This window comes from Podarcis filfolensis, assembly GCF_964270895.1.
Source record: "Podarcis filfolensis genome assembly, chromosome: 8".
Lineage (NCBI taxonomy): Eukaryota > Metazoa > Chordata > Lepidosauria > Squamata > Lacertidae > Podarcis > Podarcis filfolensis.
The window spans coordinates 89,567,576-89,588,805 of NC_139611.1; the positions used below are offsets into that span (position 1 = coordinate 89,567,576).

The 21,230-nt window shown below is 48.7% G+C and overlaps 2 protein-coding genes across 2 annotated transcripts in view; both read right to left on the reverse strand.

The window, feature by feature from the left end:
- Positions 1 to 20,972, reverse strand: part of LOC310768594 (uncharacterized protein) — a 39,356-nt gene extending 18,384 nt beyond the window's left edge. Inside the window, exon 1 of the mRNA XM_083626976.1 lies at positions 20,940 to 20,972. The gene's annotated coding sequence lies outside the window, so the exon portion shown is untranslated. The remainder of the gene's footprint in view (positions 1 to 20,939) is intronic.
- LOC310768595 (uncharacterized protein) lies at positions 7,238 to 20,972 on the reverse strand. The gene is made up of 6 exons (XM_083626977.1): positions 20,776 to 20,972; positions 19,484 to 19,987; positions 18,753 to 18,834; positions 13,977 to 14,059; positions 13,531 to 13,657; positions 7,238 to 12,392 (listed from the first exon to the last, which is right to left on the reverse strand). Exons 1-6 carry the CDS (start codon positions 20,818 to 20,820, stop codon positions 10,690 to 10,692), a joined length of 2,544 nt encoding a protein of 847 aa, XP_083483103.1. The 5' UTR covers positions 20,821 to 20,972; the 3' UTR covers positions 7,238 to 10,689.
- Positions 20,973 to 21,230: the final 258 nt, after the last annotated feature.

Here is a 21,230-nt window from a genome sequence, read left to right on the forward strand (position 1 = left end):
TCGCTTCGCAAGACGATTTTCCCTATGGACTTGCTTCGCAAGACGAAACGTCTTGCGAGTTCTTGCGAGTTTGTTTCCTTTTTCTTAAAGCCGCTAAGCCGTTAATAGCTGCTAAGCCGCTAATAGCCGTGCTTCGCAAGACGAAAAAACCGCAAGACGAAGAGACTCGCGGAACGGATTAATTTCGTCTTGCGAGGCACCACTGTATTTCACATATCTGTGGGCGTGCATACAGCATCCAGTTTTCCTCAGGAACTTTTAAATTTTTACAAGTCCACTCAAAACTAAACAGGAATGCCTGCACACCATCACCTTTTACATACCGTATTTTTCGCTCCATAGGACACACTTTTTCCCTCCTAAAAAATAAGGAAAATGTCTGTGCGTCTTATGGAGCAAATGTGCGATCCCTGGAGCCAAATCGCTGTTGCCCCGCGCTCCTGGGATGCTCGGTGAGGGTGGGAAGCAGCAAATTGCTGTCTCTCAGTGCCTCCTAATTCAACTGCAAAGGATTGCCTAACTGGATTCTGAACTCCATTTGAAGTTTATAAATATTAAGTTTGGGGATTTCTTCAAGTAGCAGTTTTGCGGAAATAGTCATCAATACATGCAAAGCATCTCCACAAACCAGTAATAGTGAGCTCAGCTAAAACCGAGCAGGCATCTGGCTCAGGAACAGATTAAACTGCACAACTGTAAGCGGACATCCTGTGTGTTTGTGTGGACCATGTTCCTAGCAGCTAATATTTATTGCTGAAAAGAGACACTGATATTCCAATCCAAAACGATAATTCATTATACAAATTCTTACAAGTACAGTCCACCTATACCAAACCAAAAACATTGTGTTCTCTTGTTATTGAATGGAAGCTATTTATCTGCCCTCTTTTCCTCCTCTGTTCTTTGCTCAGTCACTCCATTTTGAATCTTCCTTTCAAAACAACCATGCCTGTTTTGAGAAAACGTCAGAGATTTAGGAACTGGAGCGCAATCATTTGATCTCTTTGCTGTTCCTCCATACTCCAAGCACTTCTCATTTGCACGGCCCTGGTTTCTCTCCCTGACTATTAATATTATTAATAACAGTAAAATGCTCAAATTTTAGTTTTTGTGACTGCTGCCAATACTGACTTCCCAGTGATGATGAAAACAGCTACATTCTAATGGAATGTCTGTCCTTTTTCCATTCTCTTCATTATATACCGTGGCTCGCTTTAAAGCAGCAAAGTGGACAGGAGCCACCCACTTTGCTGTTTTAAATAGTTTAGTACAACATTTGAGTCAGATTTTTCCCCCTTGTTTTCCTGGTTTTTTTTCTTGTTTTCTAAAAACGGTGTGTCTTTTGGTCAGGTGCGTCCTATGGAGCGAAAAATATGGTACTTTACATTTGCTGAGGTAAAATCTCCACCCCCAACATTGCTTGCGGCAGTTCTGCCCTCGCCTTAATCTCCTCCATTTTTAAAGGAAGCATCTCTTTTTCATGGGCCATCTTGGCCTCCCTGTCTCTTTCTTCTTGGGCTCATCTCTCTCTCTCTCAGCCTGTATCTCTGCTAGATGAAGGGCAGCAGCCATTCTGGCCTCTTCTCTTTCTTTCTCTGCTTCAACCTTAGACAATTCCCATCTTAGCCTCATCATCTCTAACTCAGTATATTAGGATTCTCCTCAGACGCAGCAGCTGGGTCATCCCGAGTCTCTTTGGCTTGGCGCTTGCTGGTCATTTTCTGACAGGATTTTTTTCTCTTTTTAATCAAATAACTTCACTCCTTTATTAAACTGGTTGTTCTGTGTCTCTGGGTACGTTTCTGTGTGGGTTTTAACTTCCTATCCCACCTCTGCCCCCAATTAATATGCGATGACGCAAGGGCTCTTCCCCCCCGGCAGCCTTGGGCCCGTTCTCTCTCTTAAATATAGTGCACCCACCTCACAGAACACAACTTCCACAAATGCCCTCCAACTACCTCAGATTATCTTGTGGGGGACTCGCGTGAGGTAAAACTTACTAATTGGGAGTCTCAGGTAGGATTTCTTCAAATAAACATTAACCTTCTGTAGCGCATTTTAGGGTTTTTGGATCTCAAATCAGGACTGAAACTCCAGATGGGGTGAAGAATGCCAGAGGCATTTTTGTGGGTTATGAAAAGGGTCTCTACAGAGTAATTTTGTCTGAATCTGGTCAGGTGATTCTCACAAAATTTCTAGAAAGTGCTCCTGGACAGGAGAGAGTGTCAGTGTTTGTAAAAAGCAAAAAAAGAAGGAAAGGGTTCTGACCTCCCTTTGTCTCCTCAGCCTGGCCCTCAGACCCTTGTCAGCATAAAAGAGTCCAGAAGAATATCCTTGCAGAGTTTTCTTCTTAAAAGTCTTTGTGCAAAACACGACTGAATAACTATACACACCAGCACTAACCAACCCAAACACCAGCCTCAGCAACAAACTAACATTTCTCACTTAGATATACAACTTGGTGCAGACCGCTGAGTCATGCTGACCCAGCTTTATTCGCATTAAAGAAACAGCGGCCATTTTAGCCGTGACAGAGAGTAATTTTTCACACGTTTCCCACTGCTGATGATTCAGATGATGAATTTGATTATTCTAATTATAGTGACACAGAAAGCTCAGAGAGTTCTGTTGACACAGTCATTGAGAGAGGTTCACACACAAAAGCTAGACCTTCACAGGTTAAGGATGAACCACTGTTTACTATTGGAACTGGTTCTCCAAAAAGTCCTGAGACTGAACCAGTCAGCAAAGAGGATCAGCACCTCATACGCAGGTCTGAGAGAATCACAAAGGGCGTACCACCCAAGAGGTATTCCCAAGAGTTTGCTAGTTCAGCTGTTGCATGTATTGCTATTGTTGACAACAAAAGCCAAGTTAAGGGTATGTCTAAGTCAGAGACAAAGACACAACTGGGAGTTGCTAAGCGTAACACTACATTCCCTAGCCAAGGTAATGCAAATGCACTCATTCCTTGGAAAACAACCAGAGAGTAACATTGGTGAAACCAGTGGCGGGTAGTTCCAAGAGTGGAACTGAAACAACAGGGGATTGTTACATGTATAACAACTGTTTGTTTTCTTCTCTGGATCAAGCTTTGTCCGCAGCTAACGATGATTCATATGGGGGAGGATGTCAGAATATGAGATCATCGCAGCTGCCGACAGCCAGATTGTTGACATCACATGATGCGGCTATCTGTGGGAAAGAATTTCCCAGGAAGTTCACAGGCTTCTCAGAGCTCAGTGAAGAGTGTAATTTGAAACCTTCCGTTTGCGTTTGTACAGGAAGTTTTTCAGACTTGCTAGAAGAACTGAACTGAAAGGACGTGTTTTTCTCTAGTGCTGTAGACAGAAATAAAAAGAATGTAAAAGAGACATTTCTGTCTGTCTCCTTTTCCCTGCTAGGGAAGAAGCAGGAGGAGGGGGTGTGCATTTACCCACGCTTGGGAAAATGTCGCCTATCAAAATCTCCCTGGTCTGTCTGGATGTCAGCCAGAGGAGGTTACCGGTATGCAAGCTCCGAGGACAGTGAGAGGGGCCAGCCTCTGTGGGGGGGGCTTGCAAACCAACAATCTTGTGGGGGACTTGCGTGAGGTAAAACTTACTAATTGGGAGTCTCAGGCAAGAATTGTTCAAATAAACATTAACAATTTTATTTAACAAGGAAGTTTATGACACGAGTGGATAAAACTTAGGATATTTCAGTTTACAATGTTATTTCCCTTCAAGGTTTTCTCAGTTGTTTCACACTTAAGACTTTGGCTCTTAGCAAGGTGGCACTTTCTGCCGGTTACCCTACTCCCGAGGTACTCCAAGCCAAAGACCCAAGGGATCTCTGGTTTGGGAGTCTTCTCTTTCTAGAAGGATCTCTCCCCTCCTGACTGGGATGAGAGCTCAGCAGCCGGTCTCTTTCCAGCTCCTCCTCCTCCTGGCTCAGCCTCCCAGTTCATTCCTGGCCTGATTTACTCTCCCAGGACACCACACACTGTCCTTCCCGCTAAGCTCAGAGACTCCTTTCTCTAGCTGGTGATCTTTTCCTCAGAGTGGATGTTTCCACCCAGAACCAGCTCCTCTCACTCCCCATCTTCCCCACCTCCCTCCAAAGCTCCTAGCCATGGGGGGAACTGGGCCCAGGTCTCCCTCCTCCAGCTCCAGGGCTCTTAGTCTGTCCGATAACCACATGGGGCGTCTTTGGGTGTAGGATCTTCTCCTAGGGGCCCCAACCTGCCCCTTCCCCAGAGCTTCTTGCAGCCTGATGCCAACAAACAGGCGTGCGTGTCCTGTTTGTTGGCAAGTAAAGCAACACCCCTCCCTGGTTGGGATGGAGGGTCTCGCCTCTGGAATGGTGGAAAGGACCATCCAGCCATGTGGTTGGTGAGGGGCCCAGGCCCCTCCTGAATCTTCTTCTGAGGGACTCAGGATGGGTGATGAATTTTGTGGAACTGGATTGGCAGCAGTGCCCCTCTGCATTTGTCCCTGCCCTGCCCCTCAGTGCAATGAGTTCTGGGCAGACCTGCAGAATTCTCCTGTTCTAGGATTCCACGACACCCCAGATCACTCTCTGTATCTGGGAAGGGACTGCAGCAGAGCTGTACGGTCACTGAGGGGGGAAGAGGAGACATGAAGAGCAAGCTTTCTCTTGGCTAAAAACCAAACACCCCAGAAGGAGCAGGAAAGGCCCAGAGGGGGAGAGGCTCTGCAAGGACATCCCCCTGGCGGGCCTTTTCCTCGCCAGGCTCTTCGGGCACCAAATAGGCTTTCATTTTGATGCCAAGGACGCCGTGAAAGGACTTAGACCGGTCATGACGTGAAGGAGGCATTGAAGGAATAAATCATAATTTGGGTCAGCGCTCCTCCTCCTCCTGTGCATCTGGCCAGAGCCATGGCTGCTTTCCTGAGGCCCTTCCTCTGCTTCTGCCCCCGTGAAGGGGCCCTGATGGGAGGCTGTGGGGGCTGCAGACAGGCCAGCCCTTCAAGAGCAAAAGGGGGCCATCTTGGAGGGGGGTAGGCATAATATTAAGCCTTACTGAGAGAGTCCAAAATCCCCCGATTCTCCTCCATGACTTCCTTATGGAGGGCTCTCTGGTCAGGATCCAGCAATGCCCATTCCACATCTGTGAAATGGAAGGCTACATCTTCAAAGCACACTGGACCCTAAAAGAAAAAGGTGAACTGTTACACTTTGTTGTTTTCTGCCTCTTAATTGATGTTCTGTATTAACTGGATTTTTTTCCTGCACATTTTATGGATGAATATTTTGATGTGTTAATGGAATTACCGGTATTCATTGTGTATTTTAACGAAGGGCATTAAGAAACTGGTGTTCTTCAAATCATTCTTCTAATCCTGTGCACAAACATTCCCGTTTGCCACATGGAAGGATCCCTTCTTCTGTCCCTCTGTGCTGTTCTTGCCGGGTGGGGAGTGTTGGGATCCCAGAATGCTGTGTGAGATAGTAAGTCTGCAGGCTTGAGTCTGCTAGCTGATGCAACTGGCTGATGCAATCGGCCTGCAATTCTTTCTATGCAAGTGCAGGATCAGAATGCTGTCAGTTGATTGGCTGTCCTTGGTTTAAAAGGGAAACCTGTCCAGAAGTAAAGGTGGTGGTGCAGAGGAGTGTGGTCAGAGAGAGAGAGTCTTCCTCTTTGCCTTAAGGTGCAGCCAGGTACTCGGTTTGACTGTATGAACTGCTCCTGTATTATAGCCTGTAGATATTTGTATATATAGAGCTCACAATAAATATACTGCACTGAAGAAGCTGGAACTCTAAGCATTTCTGCTAAAGCGCGGCAAAGATTTCACGACAGGGAGGACCCTCCTGAAGCCCTATAGACATCTCCAAGGTGCGCAGGGGAATGAGAGGGGGAAAGCCCCATTGTGGGACTGATGGGGTGAATCCTGGCCACTCTTTGGTATGGGGTGTGAACTGCTTAGAAGCCTATTTGAGCCTTCAACCCTCCTTCCTTGGCGGTTCCTCCCACCATTCCTCTGTGTCCCCCAGTCCATGACATCCTCTCTCCCCACATGGCCCCTTCCTCCTACCTGCTCTGGGTCCACAGGGGCAGCTTCCCCTCCGCCACCAAGAAAAGGTGGACAAGCAGGTCTTGCTGGCATCGTTCCGTCTCCTGCGAAAGAAGAAGGTAAGTGGGAAGCCAAGAGCGCATGCTTCACTCAGAAGGAAAACTACAGGTGCGCCTTCAAACAAGTAGGAGTTGCCACCTAAATGTGGACGTTTGTACCCATTTGACATACTAGTTGTGCAAAAACACATCTCCCTTTCTCTGGGCTCTTGGTCCTCTGTGAATTCTCCAATAAGATGAAAAGAAATCACAGATTAGTTTCAAAATCCACAAAATGTGACGAAACAGAGAAAAAACTCCTTCCTCCTTACCCAGAGGCCTCTCTCTGGAGTCCAAGGGAGTCTTCTCTGCCTCAGAGGAATCTGGACCCATTTCTGCTAACGGATCCTTCCCCTGAAAGAGCAACAAGGATTCAAGAGAGAGTGGGGAGAAGGATTAGAAAAGGAGCAGCTGACGCAAACAATTTAGGGCTATCCAATATCATTCTTCGGATGCTTTCCAAAAAAGGATGGGCAAATTAGTAGAGAATTGGGGGATACTCTCCCTCCTCTTCTAGAGTTGGCTGCAAACCTCTTGGGGTCCTTTGGCCTCCTGGGAGCAGAACTGCCTGAGCTGCTGGCTCTGCACCTCTGAGCAGAGGGTGTCCTCCTCACAGTGTTTTCCCAGAATCCCCCGCTGCTCCCATGTTGGATGGCATGGCCTCTTCCTGCTTCAGGGCCAGCTGAGTCTTGCTCATCCATCTCTGTTCCCAGGAGTCCCTAGGTCTTCTGCCAAGTTCTGCCTGTCCTAATGAGAGGTGCCAGAGAATCCTGTAAAGCAAATGCATTCTTCTACTACAAGATTGATAGACAGTCAAGAGAAGAGAAATGTTCCCCGGGCAAGCATGGATGAGTCTGAATCACAGCCCAGACTCGGAGTTCAAGCACTATATTCCCATATTCTTAAGGCAGACTTCTGGCTTTGTTCTGAGGGCAACTCTCTCCCCCTTCAGAAGCATGGCTGCCTCCAACTGGGGGGCCTGGAGCCATCGCTAGCCCTCTGCTCCTCCCTTGAATTGGCCTCATCCTCTTCTCAAGCCATCTCTTCCTCCTGTGGGAGGGAGTTCCATGGGTCTAACTGTTAAGTTGTGGGTGAACATATCAGAAGACACAGTAATTCGTCAAACAGCTCTTGTTTATTCACAGGCCAGAACAGAACTGAACTGAAGGGTTCAGCCAGCCTGCTTATATAGAGCTCCACTACAACGCAACGGTAACCACTTTCTGTAACTATCCAATCACTGAACATTACTTTCAATCCCTTATTTGCATATGTGGAACTGAGTGAAAACTATCTACAGTGAGAACTTCAGTACATAACACTAACTGTGCACTGCGAGATGGAAGGACTTTGTTTAGCACAGAGGCCAAGTTTTTATTTCTGCCTCCAGATGTTTCCATCTGGCTGCCACCTGAGCTGATTCCTCAGCCCCATCAGGGTTCCTTTGCAGGCCCTTTTCTTCCTGACTCAGTGACCCTTCCCCAAAGTGTGATGTACTGGTTTCTTGTTCCTTTGTTGTTCAGTTGCTCTCTGCTTTCACAGAGAGAGGATGTTTTTTTCTGTCTGCGTTGTAAGAAATGAAGCATAACGATGTAGCTATGATAAATCTCATCACTTCTGCGTGCTGATTTGGTTCTCTGCTGAATGGGGGATGTGCCTGGAGCCTTATCAGAGGCTCAGGTCAGCAATCACGTCGGAGGCGATTCCGGAGGACTCGGCCGGAGGAGGATGAGCTTTATCAGCTTGGCCGAGCACAGGTTCCGACATTTTTGGCTTTGGGCCTAGAAGAACGGCAGAAGAACGGAATGCAGGTTATCTTCTCTGCGTGTCAAGAAGATTGATGAGAGGTGTGTGCTCCAGCCCCAGGAAGCCTGCCAGTCCCTAATTAATGGCAATAAGGGTGGACTTTGAACTTTTAGCCAAAAGCTCTGATCGGCTGCAGCAGAAGCTCAGAAAGCAAAAGCCTCATGCAGTGTGCTTTTGGAATTCAGATGGCCAGTGCAAGAGTGACAGAGGCTCTTCAATTTGCGATGGGAATTCCAAAGCTCTCAAAAGGGAATTATCAGGACTGGGTGCAGTATGCAGAAGCTTTGCTAAGAAAAGAGGGTCTGTTTCATGTGATATCAGACGCCCCCCCCCCCAGCTCCAATAACCGGAGAATGGGAGGCTAAGGATTCCAAAGCAAGGGGAACTCTGACGCTGATTGTGTCCCCTGAAGAGCTATGTCTTTTGCGTGACAAGGCCTCAGCCAGAGAGATGTGGGACAGACTCCAACAGTCACATTTAAGAACAGAGGCGGGAGCTTCTTTGTTCTTTTATGCCAAGTTGCAAGATATGGCACTTGCTGATGGAGCAGACGTACATGCTCACCTCATGGAAATGCAGAATCTAAGGCATGAGTTGCAACAGCGTGGAATCACCTTTCCAGAGGCTGTGTATGCCTTCATGATTCTACATTCTTTGGGTTCAAGTTGGGAAGCGATTGCCAGCTAGCTTGCTGTTTTGCTTCAGCAAATATCTCAAGACCGCCTGACTTTTGATTGTTAAATCTCAGTCTGTACTGCATAGTGCCATTCAAATAGCATGCTATGCGTTTCAGAGCTTTCCAGTCCTTAACAGTAGGATTGTTGATGTGTCTGCTTAGCAAATTTGTGCTTACTGCAGTGTCAGGTCTTGAACATCTAGCAATGAGGTTTAGTTTGCCTAGCACACTTCTGTACAGTGTAGTGTCAGAAAATGCTTCTTCAGTATCATCTACCTGATAAGCTGTTGTCATCGGTGTGTCTACAGGGTTAGCATCCATCAGGTTTAGTTTGGTTAACACATCAGCAATTTTCTGTGACTGTAGCAAGTGGTCTCTTGAATGCGAAGGAAGACTTTCAGACCTCCTGTTACTTGCAGCCTCCCTGGCTTTGCAGAGAGGAAGGGGGGCAGAACCTCTTAGCCCTGGCTTGGGGATCCCCTTGCAGGAGCTGAGCAGAGTCCCCACGGATCCGTCCCCTGCAGCCCTGGGACACCCCCGCCCCACTTCTCCCCAATGCACCCTAGGGCAGAAAAGAGAGGAAACTCACCAGATGCCAGAAGGGAAACTGAGGCAGCTCCTGCAGAGGAAATGAAAGCCCCCTACCCCTCTTGCAGGGAGGATCCTGGGAAGGAGGGAGGGGCATTTGCTTGGGAGGACCTCGCCCCCCCTTATTCCCTGTCTTCTCTAGGAATGTAGCTCAGTTCCTTTTAACCCTTGCAAGGTGGAACAAACCAAGCTCACATTCTCTCTGTCAGACTCTTCCAGAAATGAACCCGAACAAGGCAGGAGAGCTCAGTGGGTAGAGCACGAGTCTCTTTGATCTCAGGCCCCTGGGTTCAAGCCCCAGGCTGGGCAGAAGATTTCTGCCTGGCCGGGGGTGGGCTAGATGACTTTGGGGGTCCCTCATCATGACTCCCTGGCCCTCGTGGCTGTTCTTCTGAGCCCTTGCAAAGCAGAGATCGCCCTGCTCCCTTCTCTCTCTCTCTCTCAGGAGCCAGGGCCCCAGAGGGGTCTTCTTTGGGGGACCCTCCCCTGCAGCCCTGGGACCCCCCATCTCCCCAAGGCAACTCACCGGATCCCAGAAGGCGACCCCAGGCAGCACTTGTGGAGCAGAGAGACAAAAGCCTGGATGGGGGCGGAGCTTGTGCTCTGGGGAGCCTCCTCCCTTTATTCCTCTCTAGGAAGCCAGCTCGGTGCCACTTAACCCTTTTGCTGGTCCCTCTCTCCCTGCGGATTTTTATCTCACCAGCTGCTCAGAGAGCAGCTCAATGGTTGTTTACATCATGTGAGTGTCTGAGAGTGTGAGACAGGAAGTCTCAGCACAGTCTCAGTACTGTGAAAAGTTACTTTCGCTTCTGTGTGAAGTGCGCTCTTCTGTTCTGCTGATCAGAGAGAGCAGACATGCTGGTGGATTCTCTGTGTATAGACAATGAATAAAGTAGTTTATAGCTACTGATTGTCTCTTTCTTCTGCAATGAGATGCCAGAAGACGAGTGTGCTCCTCTCAGGAGGGAGGGGTTGCTTATTACCAGTCTCTCTGGACTGAGGAAGATTTACAGCCAGAGGGTGACCACCGGAGAGATGCCTCGGTGCCTTGGGAAGGTGGCGGCCTTCCCAGGCGTTTTTCCAACACCCCGGGCATGGTGAGGGCACAGAGCTGCTTCATCCAGGGACCTTGGGGGCCTGGTGAGCTTCTCCCTCCGTGGGGAACAGATTTCTGTACACCCTTTGCTTCAGAAGCTAGAGGAAAACTCTGCAAGCGTTTGGCTCCAGGGTCCCTTGAGAGAGAGTTGTTTCCGACTCTCTGAGCAAAGAGCAAGGAAAAGGGGGTCCTGCAAGAAGAAGAAGAAGAAGAGTAGTTTGGATTTGATATCCCGCCTTTCACTCCCTTTAAGGAGTCTCAAAGCGGCTAACATTCTCCTTTTCCTTCAAAGAGAAACGAACTTGTCGAAGCCTGTCTTGATTTTAGCTTTTTCAGCCAGCTCTAAGTCCTTTTAAGAGCTCCAACTGTATTTTTTTAGAGAACTTTAAAAATGAGACCAGACTTTCATAAATCCCTCCGATCACACTCTTGGCACTGATAGGGCTTCTCCCCTGTAAGATTTCTCTGATGGGAAGTGAGACTTTCTTTTCTGGTGAAGCTCTTTCGACATTCCAAGCACTGATATGGTTTCTCCCCTGTATGAATTCTTTGATGGGCAATGAGACTTTCTTTCCAGGTGAAGCTCTTTCCACACTCCAAGCATTGATAGGGTTTCTCCCCTGTATGAATTCTTTGATGGACAGTGAGACTCTCTTTCCTGGTGAAGCTCTTTCCACATTCCGCACACTGATATGGTTTCTCCCCTGTATGAAGTCTACAATGAGAAGTGAGATGGGCCCTCTGATTGAAGCTCTTTCCACATTCCACGCACTGATAGGGTTTCTCCCCTGTATGAATTCTTTGATGGGAAATGAAACTGTTCTTTCTAATGAAGCTCTTTCCACACTCCATGCACTGATAGGGTTTCTTCCCTGTATGAAGTCTACGATGAGAAGTGAAACTGTGCTTTGGAATGATGCTCTTTCCACATTCCGCACACTGATAGGGTTTCTCCCCTGTATGAAGTCTACGATGAGAAGTGAGATGGGCACTCTGATTGAAGCTCTTTCCACATTCCGCACACTGATATGGTTTCTCCCCTGTATGAATCCTTTGATGGGAAGTGAGCTTGGCCCTCTGTCTGAAGCTCTTTCCACATTCCGCACACTGATATGGTTTCTCCCCTGTATGAATTCTTTGATGGGAAGTGAAACTGTGCTTTCTAATGAAGCTCTTTCCACATTCCGCACACTGATATGGTTTGTCCCCTGTATGAAGTCTACGATGAGAAGCGAGATGGGCACTCTGATTGAAGCTCTTTCCACATTCCAAGCACCGATAGGGGTTTTCCCCTGTATGAATTCTTTGATGGTAAGTGAGTGTGGCGCTGTTAATGAAGCTCTTTCCACATTCCAGGCACTGATAGGGGTTTTCCCCTGTATGAATTCTTTGATGGGAAGTCAAACTTATTTTCCAGGTGAAGCTCTTTCCACATTCCAAGCACTTAAAGGGTTTCTCCCCTGTATGAATTCTTTGATGGGAAGTGAGTGTGGCACTGTTAATGAAGCTCTTTCCACATTCCAGGCACTGATAGGGGTTTTCCCCTGTATGAATTCTTTGATGGGAAGTGAAACTTATTTTCCAGGTGAAGCTCTTTCCGCATTCCAAGCACTGATACGGTTTCTCCCCTGTATGAATTCTTTGATGGACAGTGAGACTTTCTTTCCTGGTGAAGCTCTTTCCACATTCCAGGCACTGATAGGGGTTTTCCCCTGTATGAATTCTTTGATGGGAAGTGAAACACTTTTTCCAGGTGAAGCTCTTTCCACATTCCACGCAGTGATATGGTTTCTCCCCTGTATGAATTCTACGATGGGAAGTGAGGTTGTGGCTTTGACTGAAGCTCTTCCCACACTCCAAGCAGTGATAGGGTTTCTCTTTTGTATGAATTCTTTGATGGGTAGCGAAACTCTGTTTCCAAGTGAAGCTTTTTCCACATTCCAAGCACTGATAGGGTTTCTTCTCAAGGGGATTTCTTTGATGGGAAATGACATGGGAGCTCTGACTGAAGCCCTCTCCACAGTCTGAATCCTGATATGGATCCTCTACTGTGTGAATTTCGTTGTAGTCTCCCTTGTTCTTCATTTCCAATTCACCACCACCTGAAACTAAGAGGGAAACGGATTAGAGTCTCGGGAAGAAGTGCAGTCCCAAATTACGGAACAATGCTAATTAATGCTTGGGACAGGGGAAGAACTGAAGGGAGTTAGATGTTATAATGTTCCTTTTGTTCTGTAAAATTGTCTAGTTTCGTATACAAATCAAGTTGAATATTATATGTTCTCTCTCTCAAGTTTTTAAAAGTACAGCTTAACCTGGTAACGTTATTTTGTTCAGATTTAAATATGGATCTGTACTATCTTCATAAATAAAATGTGCTTTCATTATTATCTAAAAGGTGGCCAATTTCTTTAGCGGCTAAAAATTTAATGATGATGTGCATCACCTTAAACCAATTTTCATAAATTCTTGACATCACAGAATGCAGCAGAAACTTGTCATATCAGCATTATTATTATTATTATTATTCAATTTTCCTTACTTAAATGTTACATGACAGGGAGAAGTTACAGGGGACGAGGAAGGGGGCCTTCTCGGTAGGGGCACCCACCCTGTGGAACGACCTCCCATCAGATGTCAAGGAAATAACTATGCAACTTTTAGAGGACTTCTGAAGGCACCTCTGTATCAGGAAGTTTTTAATGTTTGATGTTTGATTATGTTTTTCTATTTGTTGGAAGTTGCCCAGAGTGGCTGGGGCCACCCAGTCAGATGGGCAGGGTAAAAATAATAATATTATCATTATTGTTACTACAGGGTTCACTGCCTGAGATTCAAAAGGCCTGGCTCTGTTTTGGGATGGAGTTTGTTTGGTTCAGTCGTGGAATCTGTGTCATCTCCAATGTCAAGCGACTCTTTGGTCAACCAGAGAGAGACAGAAGCAAGAACAAAAGCAGGAAACTTGACTGAAGCTACTTCAACATCCCAAATCACTCTGAATCCTACATTTAAGAAGGCCTGGGCAGTTCAGACAGCCTGATCATGGTTTTAAACGACAGAACTGGAGGAAGAATATTCACAGGGAAAACAATCAATAGCCATCCATCCAAGGTTTGCTGTGGGAGTGCTAACATCCCAGGTGCTGTGGGTGGCGCTGTTGAGCCCCATCGAAATATCAGAGGTTCGTCACATAGAGAGATGTCTTGAATTACAAAACAGATAGGATGATCCAATAGGGAGCCTTACCAAGAGAGTCCAAGATCCCACGATTCTCCTCCATGACTTCCTTATGGAGAGCTCTCTGGTCAGGATCCAGCAACGCCCACTCCTCATCAGTGAAATGGACAGCTACATCTTCAAAGCACACTGGACCCTAACAGAACAGGAAAAAGGCTGTCCTCTTAGAGAACATTCACTTGGCTCTGTTGTTTTCTACAGCGGCCAGACCCCTCTCTGCCTTCCTCATCCCTCTCTCCTGCTGCAGCTTCTGCCTCGGAGTCTGGGCTGCTCTCTGCCACAGACTCCCTCTGCTCCCTCAGCCCTCTTCCCTCTCCAGCTTCAGACCCCTCCTCCTCCTCCTCCTCCCAGTCGGCTCCCTCTTCTCTGGCTCCTCCCACCATTCCTCTGCATCCAACTGTGTCCAGCCAGTCTGCATCCAAGCAGTCCTTCCCCACAAGGCTCCTTCCCCCTACCTGATCTGGGTCCACAGCTGCTGCCTCCCCTCCACCACCATGAAAAGATGAAGGAGCAGGTCTTGGTGGCATCATTCCGTCACCTGGGAGAGACAAAGGTAAGTGGAAACCGTGAGCGCCTGCTTCTCTCAGAGGTGAAACAGTGCATCTCTAAGTACAGATGGAGCTTCGGCAAAGTCTCCCCTGCTAGCTTCCGGTTCCGCTCTGCCTTAATGGAGGCAGCGGGAGGTCGTTGGCGAAGGAAAAACAAGGATGACTGAGGGTAATTCTCCTTGCAAGTTGCCCCCAGGGACGGGGGAATGGGCTTCACTCCCAGTTTGTCTCGGTACCAGGTTCCGGCTCCGGCATGGATTGCGGGAGGCAGGGAGGCGCTGAGTGCAAAAGCCCTTTGCCTGCCGAAAACCCTCCTTCGCTGCCATTAAGAAGCAGAGGTTCTCCTGTCAATCAGAGCTCAATTTGGACTAATGTACAGGCGTTGCTGGAAGAGATGCGATCATAAACTGCGGAATTGAACCAGCTGCAAGGTCTTTAAGGTTTGAATCTGAGAGAAGACTTCATTTGCTGCAAAAGACGGTGTGGGGGAGGGGAGCCTACGGATTCTTTATATAAAGCTTTATTCTCTACACTAATGAATTGGCAGTCCGCCATTGGATACTAATTCAAAATATATATGTACAGGTGAGCAGGGATGAAACTGGATTGCCTATATGGAATATAACATCAAATGGAACTGTGTGTGTAAAAACAAAAAGGAAAAAGGGAGGGAAGCTCTATTTTGCAAAATGTTTACGATGGAAAATTAGAGCTGACTCTTCCCCATCCTTTATTATATACAGACTGAACTGAATAATGCTAAAAGGACTTGGAATTTAATTTAATTGGATAAATGCGCATTTATCTTAGGCCAGACAGAGGGATGTAAGGAATCTGAAAATTGTGCAGGAGCTGATAAGGTTCATTACTGAGTCATTTGCAGTTTGATCGATCCCTCTCTTTCCCAGGCGGAGAAGAAAAATGGTGAAAACTGATTATTTATTGGGACAGTGTGATTTTTGCAGCTGCTGTTAAAGTTGCCAAACAACGAAGCACAGGACAGAGCGATGGAGAATTTCTGAAACCACAATGGGATATTAGCTCTGTTCAAGGAATGATGGAGAACAGCAACAACCAGGAAAAGATAAAACATTTTACAAGGACAGGAAATAACATCACGAACAGAAAGATTGCCACACATGGGAAGAGTAAGGATATCGCTGGAGTGCCTCACTTGTAGTTTTATATATTATTTGATGTTTCAATACAAATGGAAGTCATTAATATTGCAGCTGTTGTATAAAGGATTGTTATCTTGACAGGAGTGTAATTGAAATTAATAAGATTTTGGAATACAGAAATCAAGGAAATCATCAAACCATCGGTTTTAGCATGCGGGGGGGGGGGGCCACCTATATTATATACCGTATTTTTCGCCCTATAGGACACACTTTTTCCCCTCCAAAAATGAAGGGGGAATCTGTGTGCGTCCTATGGGGCGAATGCAGGCTTTCGCTGAAGCCTGGAGAGTGAGAGGGGTCGGTGCACACGGACCCCTCTCCTCTCCAGGCTTCAGGAAGCTATCCGCAAGCCTTGGGAGCTCCGCGGGAGTTCCCGTCAGGCTCCCAAGGCTTGCGGATAGCAGCCTGCATCCCGAAGCAAAGAAACAGTGGGGTCACTCAGAGGAGAAGATGGTGAAATGCAAACAGGGGACACAGAAAGGGCTGAACTCAATGCCTTCTTTGCCTCAGTCTTCTCCGATAAAGAAAACAATGCCCGACCTGAAGAATTTGGAGCAAATGATTCAGCAGAGGAAACACAGCCCAGAATAACTAAGGAGATAGTACAAGAATACTTGGCTAGTCTAGATGTGTTCAAGTCTCCAGGGCCAGATGAACTGCATCCAAGAGTATTAAAAGAACTGGCAGATGTGATCTCAGAACCACTGGCAGTCATCTTTGAGAATTCCTGGAGAACAGGCGAAGTCCCGGCAGACTGGAGGAGGGCAAATGTTGTCCCTATTTTCAAAAAGGGGAAAAGAGAGGACCCAAATAATTACCGCCCAGTCAGTCTGACATCAATACCAGGGAAGATTCTGGAGCAGATCATTAAGCAAACAGTCTGTGAGCACCTAGAAAGGAATGCTGTGATCACCAATAGTCATGTCAGACTAACCTGATCTCGTTTTTTGACAGAATTACAAGCCTGGTAGATGAAGGGAACGCAGTGGATGTAGCCTACCTTGATTTCAGCAAGGCATTTGACAAGGTGCCCCATGATATTCTTGTAAAGAAGCTGGTAAAATGCGGTCTTGACTATGCTACCACTCAGTGGATTTGTAACTGGCTGACTGACCGAACCCAAAGGGTGCTCATCAATGGTTCCTCCTCATCCTGTAGAAGAGTGACTAGTGGGGTGCCACAGGGTTCTGTCTTGGGCCCGGTCTTATTCAACATCTTTATCAACGACTTGGATGATGGACTCAAGGGCATCCTGATCAAATTTGCAGATGACACCAAACTGGGAGGGGTGGCTAACACTCCAGAGGACAGGATCAGACTTCAAAACGACCTTGACGGATTAGAGAACTGGGCCAAAACAAACAAGATGAATTTTAACAGGGAAAAATGTAAAGTATTGCACTTGGGCAAAAAAAATGAGAGGCACAAATACAAGATGGGTGACACCTGGCTTGAGAGCAGTACATGTGAAAAGGATCTAGGAGTCTTGGAGAAAGGTTGAGGGAGAAAGGTTGTTTTCTGCTGCTCCAGAGAAGCGGACACGGAGCAATGGATCCAAACCACAAGAAAGAGGATTCCACCTAAACATTAGGAAGAACTTCCTGACAGTAAGAGCTGTTCGACAGTGGAATTTGCTGCCAAGGAGTGTGGTGGAGTCTCCTTCTTTGGAGGTCTTTAAGCAGAGGCTTGACAACCATATGTCAGGAGTGCTCTGATGGTGTTTCCTGCTTGGCAGGGGGTTGGACTCGATGGCCCTTGTGGTCTCTTCCAACTCGATGATTCTATTATTCTATGAAGCCTGGGGCGCGCTGCACAGCAGATATCGGGCAGCCCCACAAGCTTGGGGGACAATGGGGAGGCGGAGCGCCGCCATCCCGCTGTTCCCCGACCTGGTTTGCGGAGTTGCCTGCATCCCGAAGAGAGATGCCTGCATCCTGAAGCAGATATCCGCAAGCCTGGGGAGACGGGCGCGACTTCCCGCAGGCTCCCTAGGCTTGCGGATAGTAGCCTGTTCTGGGGGCTGGGGTTGGGGGAAGCTCAGGTTTCCCCCGCCCCAGCCCTGCGGCTGGGGGGGAAATAATTTTTTTCCTTTATTCCCCCCCAAAAAAACTAGGTGCGCTCTATGGGGCGAAAAATATCTTAAAGATATTTGATATCTTAAAGATCGGTATTAGTAACTGTATTGTAATGTCGCATTGTTATAAGGAGGCAATTATTGGACTGTAATTGTAAACTAATCAAATTACTATCTGTCAGAGCTGCCCAAGGTCCCAGCTCACAAAGGACCAACGCTGCTTCGTTGTTGAGTACAAAAGCCTTTATTGAAGTTCAGTTTCACTTCCAGAGCCGCAGCGCGCAGCTCTACGTCTCAACCGTTAGACCGCTGATGATCCGTCTGAATCTCCTCCCCCCATACACCAGTTTAAGACCCTCGCCTTGCTCCACCTTTTCCGCTGCTCTTTCCTCCTCTGGGTCCGCCTGCCCGCCGGGGTCTCGCCCTTTCTAGACTCTTCTGACGCTGATTCCCCTGAGCCTTCTCCCTCCCTCCGGCGGGCTTTAGGAGCTGGTTCCCCATCCGGGTCTCCTGCTGCCCCCCGCGCCTGCACATCTGAACTTGGCACGCGCGCCCAGCCAGCAACTTTCCTCCTGACCGTTTCACTGCTGCTGTCACTGCTTCCCCCTTCGGGGGGGGGGGCTAGCTGCAACTGACCTCCCCTCCATTCCCCCACTCTCCGATGGAGGCGTGGTCAGCCCTGACTCATCTCCTCTCCCCGCTGGAGGAGACGCTGGTCCTGACACATGTGACTCTTCCCCCCCACTACGCTCTGGTGGGGAAACTGGTCCTGATCCCCCGCTGCTGCTTTGGGGTTCCCCGCTGGCTCCTTGTTTCTGGTGCGTCCCACCTGGGACCCCCCTTGCCCTGACCATCGGCGCCCCCTTCTGGGAATCTTCTGATTCGCTGGAGAAGCTCATGGAATCTCTCGGGTCACTGTCATACTCCCCTACGCTGCCTTCGGATTCCTCCCCCTCGCTCTCCATTTCCTCTCTCCCCTGTGCTCCTGCTCCCAAACCCCTGACACTATCGTAAATGTCTCCCCTGCTGAGCACATTTGGACATTTGGACCCATTTCATATACAGTGGTACCTCGGGTTAAGTACTTAAATCGTTCTGGAGGACCATTCTTAACCTGAAACTATTCTTAACCTGAAGCACCACTTTAGCTAATGGGGCCTCCTGCTGCTGCCGTGCTGCCGGAGCACAATTTCTGTTCTCATCCTGAAGCAAAGTTCTTAACCTGAAGCACTATTTCTGGGTTAGCGGAGTCTGTAACCTGAAGCGTATGTAACCCAAGGTACCACTGTAATAGTTGTGCAAAAATACATCTCCACCCCCCCGAACTCTGGGCTCCAGGTGTCTTCCCCCAAAAGATGTAAAGAAATCACAGTTTCAAAACCAAGAGAATGTGACAAAACGGGGGAGAAAACACTCCTTCCTCCTTACTCAGAGGCCTCACTCTGGCGTCCAACGGAGTCTTCTCTGCCTCAGAAGAATCAAGACCCATTTCTGCCAAAAGATCCTTCCTCTGAAAGAGCAACAGGGATTCAAAACAGAGAATGGGGAGAAGGGTTAGAAAAGGAATGGCAGAGGCAAGCGCTTTCGGGGGACAGAGGTGAAAGCTGCTTCCTGCTTCTGCTAGACTGGTGTCTGGGGCTGGCTGCCAGGACCATGAAACATTGGTCCTCAAGGATCTTCACTGGCTCCCAGAACGTTTCCCAGCACAATTCAAAGTATTGGTGCTGAACCTTAAAGCCCTAAATGGCCTCAAAGGCCCACTATACCCAAAGGAGCGTCTCCATGAACTGAGGTCCAGTTCCGAGGGTCTTCTGCTGATTCCCTCCCTGTGGTAAGTGAAGTTACAGGGAACCAGGCAGAAGACCTTCTCCACAGTGGCACCCACCCTGGGGAATGCCCTCCCATCAGGTGATAAGGAGATAAGAAAATGCATAACTTTTAGAAGACATCTGATGTCTTCTTATGCTTTTATATGTGCTGGAAGGCACCCAGCCACATGGGTGTGGTATTAATAATAATAATAATATGAAGAAGCAGAAGAAGAAGATCTGTTCCTAGATGCTTTCCAAAAAAGGATGGGCCATTAGGAGAGCATTTTGGAGATACTCTCCCTCCTGTTTGGAGCCCCTTGGGAGTATCCAGAGCAAAGTCTCTCTCACCTGCTGCTCTGCCTGCTTCCTCTCCTCTGCCTGACTCAGGAGGAAACCTTCGGCCAGAGCCACCGCCTGGGAAGTGGTCTCCGCTCCGCATTCCCTCACCCAGATCTCCATCTCCGGAGGAAGGACAGCCAGGAACTGCTCCAAGATCACCAGGTCCAGCATCTCAGCTTTCGTGTGCCTTTCTGGCTTCAGCCACTGATGGTCAAGGTGGTAGAGTTGGCTGCAAACCTCTCGGGGTCCTTTGGCCTCCTGGTAGCAGAACTGCCTGAGCTGCTGGCTCTGCACCTCTGAGCAAGGGGTGTCCTCCTCACTTGGGTTCTTCTGCACGGAGTTTTCCCAGAATCCCCCACTGCTCCCCGTTTCCAGGGCGTGGCCTCTTCCTGCTTCAGGGCCAGCTGAGTCTTGCTCATCCATCTGGGCTCTCCGGAAGTCTCCAAGAGATCGGAAGGAGCCGCTTGGTCCTCTGCCAAGTTCTGTGTGTCCTAATGCAAGCTGCAGCAAGTCCTATGAATCAAACACATTCTTCTATTATAAGAAGAGGAGAGGAAGAATGTTCCCTGAGCAAGTGTAGGGAGAGAAGGAGGAGGAAGAAGTCATAACTGTGAGTGACAAGTGAGTCATTTGTATGAAGTGTAATTAGGAGCCAGGGCAACAGTGGGGTCCCTCCCAACCCCACTTCATAGTCCAGAGCTTCACCCCAACCCAGCCATATCTGCTTGGGTGGCTTGGTGAGCAGCAGGGCTCATGTCTAGCTCCAGCCACCGTCCCTTTGGCACAGACAGGAGGAGGCCATGGGACTCCCTGCTCTGGATCCGATGGGAAGGTTGCAACGCCCTCTGGGTGGAACTGCCCTGGAAGACGCCTCAGAAACTGGACCCAAATGCAGCGGTTGGGTTCTCAACCGGATTCCCTGTTTTACTAATGGCATTTCTATCCCACCTTTTCTCCAACAGGCTCCAGGGGGTGTCCGGGACTGGACCCAAGAGGAATGCTGGAGACCCCCTTCCCTCCTCCTGAACCTTCCCGAGAAGAGGAGGACAGTATAGATTTACAACAGTGGTTTGCAGAAGGTCATAGTTCAGAGGCTGCAGAGGGGAGAAGCTGGGAAATATTGGGAGAGCCGCAGGAGGAAGAAGCAGCAGCACCAGGGGAGAGACAGCTGACAGATTTCCCAATGGAGAAGCAATTCTGAGAATGCTCCTTTGGAGGATGAATGCACGTGGCCCCGGAGAAAGAGCCTTTTCTCAGCTGACGAGGAAACCAAATCAAAGTCTGGAGATCCATCACGTTACCTCAGCGTCGGGGGGCACAAAAGGAGAAGCGACGCAGTTTCTCATTCGATGGGACTTTGCTTTCCGGAGCTGCTTCTGAGGGCCGCTTCCGCCCTCCGCCCGGCCCGCCTTGGCCCCTTCCCGGGGCAGGGAGTTCCGCAGGCTTCCCCCGAGAGGAGACCCACCAGAGCCCGGCGGGCGAGGGCGAGGCCGGAAGGGACGTCAGAGGGGAGGGGGAGCGGCCGGCCTTCCTTTCCTGTCCTCTCTAGGAAGCCAGCTCGGCGCGCCTTAACCCTTGGCGAGCTGCTCCCTCCCTGGGCAAGACGGTCCCTTCCCGGAGAGCCGGGATCGGGGCCGAGCTTCGTGGGGAAACCCTGCAGGATCGGGCCCGGGGAAAGCAGCCGGCAGGATCCGGGCTCCCCAGCCCCTCCCGCCCCTCGGCGCTTCCTGCTCTGCCTCCCTCTTCCCGCAGCCTC